Source organism: Sinohyriopsis cumingii, unplaced genomic scaffold (genome assembly GCF_028554795.1).
Source record: "Sinohyriopsis cumingii isolate HCF-2022 unplaced genomic scaffold, ASM2855479v2 utg001791l, whole genome shotgun sequence".
Classification (NCBI taxonomy): domain Eukaryota; kingdom Metazoa; phylum Mollusca; class Bivalvia; order Unionida; family Unionidae; genus Sinohyriopsis; species Sinohyriopsis cumingii.
Window position 1 is genome coordinate 158,328 of NW_028316055.1, and position 7,861 is coordinate 166,188.

Consider the following 7,861-nt stretch of genomic DNA (forward strand, 5'->3'; position numbering starts at 1 on the left):
TTGTGCCGTCCCTGACCCAACCGTTTAGCAACCAAATGGACACAGCCGTTGTCTACCCTTATATGAATCTTCCTGTTGCGAAATAAAATGGCCATTATTTTGCCAACATATGTTTGCTAATCAAGAACATGCGCGCAGGTACGGGAATTTTGTAATATCTCTACAGTTTAGAAAGTAACTGACAAACGTTTAATAAGTTTGCGTTTAGTGAAAACGGGGTGAGGGTAGAGGTAGAGTAGGGGATATTGGGAGGATGGTTCAATCAGAAGGTTCTTTTTAATCAATCAAACAAAATCATTTATAACTGCATGAATCCTGACAGGGAAGGAACTCACTTCAAAACCTATTTGATTATTTTAATTCAAGCATGAGAAATTTTGAGGAATTAATAATTTATTTTCAAACTAAAAACGATGCTTAACTGGCCTGATGTCTAGTAAAAAAAATACGTCCGTTACTACACACTTTTATAACGACTGGTTCGCCCTCTCTAACAAGATACTCAACTCCACCTCAAATTACTTCCTGTCGGTAGCAATACAACAGATCAGATTCATAAAGGACTTTATTTGTTCACCTTTAAATGGACACTAAAAGAAACCAAGCTTAGATTGGTATCACACGACATGTACCACAGAACACGACACAAATCTAATGCAACGGATTATTTCTAGCTAACATTATTATACACTTATTTATTCAAACATCTGAGAACATTTCCTTATGCAAAGAAATCAGCGAGTGTCCAGTTTATGAAAAATTAAACCCTGCTACCACTAAGTCTCGTGAATACTATACATTATGAATATTGCTCATATAAACTGGAAAATGTATAGGGTTGAGAAAAATATTCACAATACTGACTCCCCACAATCAACAAATAATATCTAACTAGCTAATAATAACTAGCAATAAACAGGAACGTAAAATACAAATATCACATACCTAGGTTTATTTCATTACATCGACGTCTACAACAGAGGACAGTTTTATTTCCCTTTATCCACAGATTACATAGATGTATATATGCTTGATATATCTAAGGCCCATGCAAATATAACGTTCATAAATGTTGAGTTTTATGTCCTGGTGTCCTGTGTAAGAAGATAACCGCCAAGACAGAGTTCACTGAAGATTCAGATAGCATAACTTAAATTCACAGTGACTCAACACTGAATCAAAAGGAAGATAATGAGAAGTTTTATGACTTAAAAGAGGTGGAAGGAAAGTCATTGTTATGCAGCATTTTTTGAACAGATTGAAAATATTGTCACTGTGGTGATAAATGTTGCTATAAAGAAAATCCAAAAGAAAATGAAGTCGAGGGCATTGCAGATGTGATTCCACGTGATTTTAGGCTTCTCGTCTGGTGTTGGTGATTCTGAGTTTTTCATTACAGAAGTTGCTTCTTCAGTAGAAATTGTGTGACCAGAATCAAAATTAGGAACCTCAGCCTTGCTCATCATTGCCGGATGCACCTTTTTATGTCTTCTGCATCGGACTATTTCCACGATCACTTGAAGTCCAATCAGCCATGATGGGATAGGGTCCTCATCAACATCCTTAAAATTCAGACGAAGTATAAACAGCGTCAAAATGACGATCAGAGTACTAAAACCGGCCATTAGTACCAAGTAAATACCCAGGAAGGAAACTTTTTCTGAATTCTGTGGCAATATTGCTGTAACTATTGTCAAAAAGACGGCCAGAGCAAGAAATACTGTCACAGAAAACGAAGCCTTTTCTCCGGATTCTGCCGGAAGTACGAATATGCAGACATTCAGAAGAGACAACATTATGACTGGTAATATGACATTTAACAAAAAGAAAAGTGGTTTTCTTTTTAATTTGATTGAAAATACAACTGCAGCGTCAGAAGATTCCTGTAACGTATCTACGCTCGTGTCAACAATTGACCATTCCGAATTTTCTTCGTATTCATCCAGGATAATTCCCTTCTCCCCCTCCGTAACATTTACTTCCACTTTCGTGTAACTCCATGCCACAAACTTCAAGGTACAAGTTTGAATATCAAAAGGAAAGTAGGTAATATCAATTCCGCATGTTGACTCAAAAATCTGGAAAAGAAATTGAGCAAATTATTGGCTGCCAAATGATTTGTGTTCAAATTGTAATGAATTATTTTTCAATCTCAATAAGATCTAAGGACTGTTTCATCAGGATGGTTCAAATTGTAGCCCACTCTCATGACACATTTGCGGCCCTTCCTTAGATTCGTGGTACAGCATAAGGATACAGTGATGTCCCATAAATGGTCGTTGAGTACTTGATATACAATGCAAAGAATCTTACATGAGTGCTCATTTCCAATTGACTTTATGAAACGAGTCTAAACGTTTCTAAGTTTGCGAGCCTTTAATACTTATTCCATTTTACCTACCACAGTCTAGCTTAGTACAATTACTTTGACATGCAATGTGATGCCTGCTTCGTGTCGCCTTTCCTTTATATGACGTTATGACGCCGTCTGTAACTTGAAGACGGGTTAGTACAAGTGCTACATATATGAGAATCATCGGATAGGTATATTAACGTAAATAACACAGTATTCATGTTATAAATAAGAATATGTCAAACGTAAAATAGCTTTGTTAGAAAGAGTTTACATAAAGTTCCAAGGTGCCAAATAAGTTAAAGACCATTGAAGTGGATTAACCAGCTTTTGTAAATATGGTTCCATAAATCTAGCCCGTGATTCCCAAAACTTTACTAATTTGTCGGAGAACTACATTTCGATCTCCAGACTTTCTATGTTTGGCCCAGGTCCGTATTTCACAAACGTAAATCTTATAGCTGAGTCTAGACTTAATAATTCTTGACATTAAGTCGGGCTTAAGGACGAAGTATAGAGTTCAAAAAAGTACTCCTGCTCAATAATCTAGTTTCTTTTTCGAACGAATATTTTGTTTAAATAATATGAAAATATTGATAAATTTACAAGCAAAGTGAATATACTTGTAATATATAAAATATTCAGCTTGAATCATTAAGAGAACTATATGCAGATTTGTAGGAACCTTTACAAACCAGCACTGGTCCATCATGAGTGTGTTGGTAAATCTGTGACAGCAGTACTAACGATGTTTTGTTGCATATGCAACTTCATTTCTTTTGCAAAAGCATGCTACGTAGCGCTATCTCTGAGTGGCTTCATAACATTTTCTATTCAAATAACGAATCAGTTAATAAGCAATATCGCCCTTGTGAAGCGCCTTGGAATCTCTAAGAAGTTTGCACTAATCTCAAGGTCATTTAAACTGGTTTTTAATTCATTCTTCGTTTATCTAATCCTCTGACTTCATTTTATTTACTATATAGTTTAATACCGTTGTTCTGTGTGATTATTTTTAAAGTTCCAACATGGACCTTATGGCAACAGTTAATTCGTAAACCAATATATCGCGAATTTGATTTGTCTAGCCCAAAGTACTAGTATCAAATTAAAGGTTTAAAATTAATTGGCCATATCTTTAAAACGGCTTATTGGATTTTTAGAAACGTTTTACATTAATTTCCATCCACTGAGAATATATGGGCTGAGTCCTACATGTGTCGAATAATATACTGTACAGTTCATCATAAAGTCATAAGTACCTATAGACTTAGTGTGTACGATACATGATTTTATTGTTCAAATGCCTAATAAAACGGAATACTTTACACCAGGGCGGCATGTAAAGAAAAACATATTGTTGCGAAGACCTCCATAGAGCCTCCGTACATTCGTTCTTACCATAGAATTTGTTCAACACAATCCTAAATACATTACACGTCTTTTCTCAACATTCGTGTTAATAAAGTTATACTTACATATATTGTTTCTTACTAGACAACACGCCACTAACGAATTTTGGAAAGAAACGTGTTCACGTTAGTTGTTCTGTTCTCTTTAGCAATGTTTTATGATCAAATAACAAAACTACATTTATTTCTTTCATGCTTTTGTAAAAGCATGAAAACGGTATAGAAAAGACTTTGGGGTTTAGCCAGTAATGCTCACAGATCATTTGAACCAAATTAATATTATTGTTGATGCGTGAGGATATCGTTAAAATGCGAGGGAGAATGGTCCTTCTTAAACGCGATAACAGTTGATCATATTTGTACAGAAAGAAATACCTACCCCAATGGGATACCAAAAGACCGAGCCATCATTCAACACGTAAACAAACAAACTACTGGAGCCAAGCTCTTTCAATTCGGATACGCCATTTTGCAGAGATATATCCGGTTTCCACACGTTGTCCTGAGGAATAAATGTACCTGTCAGGTCACCATAAGTCGATAGAGTCCATTGTAGATAATAATCGTTCCAGCTAATAGTAAGGTAACCGGAAGTGGTCAGTTTTTCATTCTGCGAGTCAAAGTTTATTATGCTTGTAAGATAAAAGTCAATAACAACATCGGTTGTCGTATTTTGATAGTAAGTAGGTCTAATAGCCTTATTATAGGCAGACGCATTAAAAATTTGAGATAAAAGATTCTTTGCTTCATCCGATGTCTGAGCATTGACTTTAAACATGCACACGATCACTAAGAATATCAACAACATTGAATTTAGTTTCCGATGCGTCATATTCACTGGGATTGATCACGAATATATGCGCACTATAAAATCTATGATAATGCTTTTAAACAACAAGACAAAACACTTGTTAAACAGTCCATAAATAAATGGATATTTGCATTCCAAACAATTTGTCATGGTCCAGAGACAGTAAAATGATTTTGCCTTTTCACACTTGTTTTAAACACTTTAGACAGTATAATCCATTCTTATTTTTTAAAATGTATCATAATACGTTATCCCGATTCAGGTCTGGTGTGTGCTCACGGTTAATGAGATTCATCTCTTTCGGCTACCGATATAAGCTTTAGTATTATCTCTGCAAGTCTTTTTCTTGTGATTCAATGCTATTTTATTCAACGACAGAACAATAATCAATTCAAACAACACGTCACCGTCATGCATTGAAGCGTCGTTTCTTACTGGAAAATTTCGTTGTGGCAATTCTTTGAGTACATATTCACTCAGTGATTTCACTCGGTGCTTTGAATGGAAAATCAATACCATGTATGACTGACAAAAAGGTTTCAAATTTCTTATTCAACCTAAAGTATCTACACTGGACTTGAGTCTAAAGAACATTCCCGTTAAGACAGAAATACATAATCATGAAGACAGTTTTTAGTGACTCTCGTTAATGTAAAAAGATTATGTAGGCCAACTACACTTATCTGTTTAAAAACTGGCCCTGTGAGTAATCCTGAAATTTGAGTACGATACTACTCACGCTCAAGCTCAAAACCCCAAATTTAAATATGGCTCATTGAGTTTTATTATATCACTGAATTTTAAACACGGTACATGGAATTCATCATTGAAATGTAAAAATAGTACATGAAATTTAACTATATTGTTGAAATTTAAATATGGTACATGAAATATAACTACATCATTGAAATTTAGGTATGATAAACAGAGTATAAATAGATAAACAGAGTATAAATAAGTCAACGAAATTTAAATATGGTACATTGAATGTAATTACATCACTGAAATTTAATATGGTACAGGAGTATAATGACAATCGTATAATAACATCATTTACATTGAAATTTGGTAAATGGGGTATACTTACATAGTTGAAATTTAAATATGGTACATGGGGTATAATTACATCATTTAAATTTGTATGATACATGGGGTCTACTTACATCATTACATCATTGAAATTTACCAAATGAGCGGCTAGATCGTGGTCTAAGCTGTCCATTTTACTGGTGACTTCAAACTAAAGTCGCATACCCTACCCACTTGTGTAATGCAACTCCAGATTTGTGTCGATGCTTAGAGTAAAGACATTATGTCCCCTGATCAGTGTCACAGTTATAGCCATTGGTCAAATAACTAAATGTCTAACTCATGGCAAATGGATGTATGGTTGATTATACAATAGCAGGCTGAAGCGAACTTTGTACTTTCATTTTATTTATTTGATTGGATACTCGGAAAGAACAAACAAGTAGACAATAAATATGGTATTGTATGTTTCTTTCGAAAACATTACTCCCCCACCGCACGCACTCTCTCTCTCTCTCTCTCTCTCTCTCTCTCTCTCTCTCTCTCTCTCTCTTTGTTTCTCTCTTTCTCTCTCTTTCTCTCGGTCCAAACATATTTTATTGCCTTAAATAATAAAATAATATATTTGCGAAAGGATAAGAAGCATGTCAACAAGAACGAACAGCGTTTCTTACGATTGCGCAAAACAGAATCACATGAGAAATGAAATAATTAATAACATGAAGTCAAATATAGAATAGATATGGAAAGGGAAAAGACAAACAAAGATGGAATGATAGTTAAATTCAAGATTCAGTCGATAGTAGTGGCGAAGGAAATGAAAGGAAAGTGGTTGACTCTGCCCCATCTTCGCGAGCTAAAGTTCCGATATGTTATCCGTATCTATACCTTGGCAGATCGTTCAGATATTTGGGTACTTTGTCATGGAGACATCTAACGGATTTCATCAGTTTTGTCCGCATTAGTAATGTAAAGTTATGTGTGAAGCAGCTGCTTTCTGCGATTGCACATTCCCTACACTGTATTCTCTACATTCAGGAGTTCTTTGTTCTAGTACAACCAAATCTTCCCTGATGATGATAATAATAATAATAATAATAATAATAATAATAATAATAATGAAATAATAATAAATACTTTTTTGATGAGTGTAACTCAGTACAATATACTAAGGGACACTCAGGATATAGTTTATTGTACATGTAAATTAAAAATAGTAAAGCATGCTTACAAACATTAAATATAAAAACACAAAGCGTATCTGAAATCCATTAACCAAATAGGCACGCATGTATTTCAATGCATACAATGATACTAGTCATACTATGTTTTTTTTTAACACATTTTGATTTGCTTCTGATCAATTGCTTTAGGGAGTTTGTTCCATGGAAAAGCATCAGAGTAAGCAAATGATTTTTGTTAAAGTATTTTTTTCTGGAAATGGTGTTTTGTAATGATCACTTGTAACTAATCTCAATATAGGTCCCAGGTATTTTTTTTTCTGACATAAAATGAAACATACCATTCAGATATTGTGGACAAAGTTCATTCTTTACTTTGAACATTAATATGGACTTTTGGTAGGCTAATCTGTATTATCAACTTGAGTTTTAACATTAGAATCAGAAAAAGTAGTATCATCAATATATCAGGGTTTTTTTCAATGTTGTATATATAGTGGGAAAGCAACAATGTAAATAATGCAGACCCTACAATAGATCCCAGTGGAACTCTTTTGTTGATGAATATCACCTTTGATTTAATGTTACCAATAACAACTTGTAAGCTTCTGTCAGGTATGAATTTTTTAAATATGGGAATTATAAATGAGAACATTTGTACTTTGAAAAGTTTCCATGCAAATAGATTATGATCAGCCATGTCATAGGCCTTCTTAAAGTCAAGGTATACAGTTCCAACCAATTCTCCACCGACCATTGCAAGCAACCATTAATCAGTGAGGTTTGTTAGCATAGACTGACAGGTTTTGTCCCATCCTTTCTGTCCTGTTTTGTCAGTTTGCATGTCGCCATTCTAGTTTTTACTCAGTAACTTTTCTTAAGGCCTCTTTAATCAAAGCCAAATTTTGTAATGTGCCTAGTATTCAGAAGAACTAACTCATATTCGATTTTCCCAATTTTCTATCACATTTTCAATGAGTTATGGCCCTTATTTAACTTATAAAGTGGCATGCAAAATTAGTTTTTGTTGAGTAAGTTATGAAAACTTAATTGGTTGAAATCAACGATAGTAAGG

General features: G+C 34.3%; 1 protein-coding gene across 1 annotated transcript; it reads right to left on the bottom strand.

Moving 5' to 3' along the window:
- Positions 1-342: 342 nt before the first annotated feature.
- LOC149771509 (neuronal acetylcholine receptor subunit alpha-6-like) lies at positions 343-4,924 on the bottom strand. Its single transcript, XM_089948369.1, has 2 exons — positions 4,145-4,924; positions 343-2,078 (listed from the first exon to the last, which is right to left on the bottom strand). The coding sequence occupies exons 1-2, from the start codon at positions 4,595-4,597 to the stop codon at positions 1,236-1,238; spliced, it is 1,296 nt and encodes a 431-aa protein (XP_089804495.1). The 5' UTR covers positions 4,598-4,924; the 3' UTR covers positions 343-1,235.
- Positions 4,925-7,861: the final 2,937 nt, after the last annotated feature.

Excerpts from the sequence above, each read along its gene's own strand:
- LOC149771509 (XM_089948369.1), bottom strand. The coding sequence starts at position 4,597 with ATGACGCATCGGAAACTAAATTCAATGTTGTTGATATTCTTAGTGATC. Across the intron at positions 2,079-4,144 it reads TCTTTTGGTATCCCATTGGG|ATTTTTGAGTCAACATGCGG; the intron begins GTAGGTATTTCT and ends TTTCTTTTCCAG.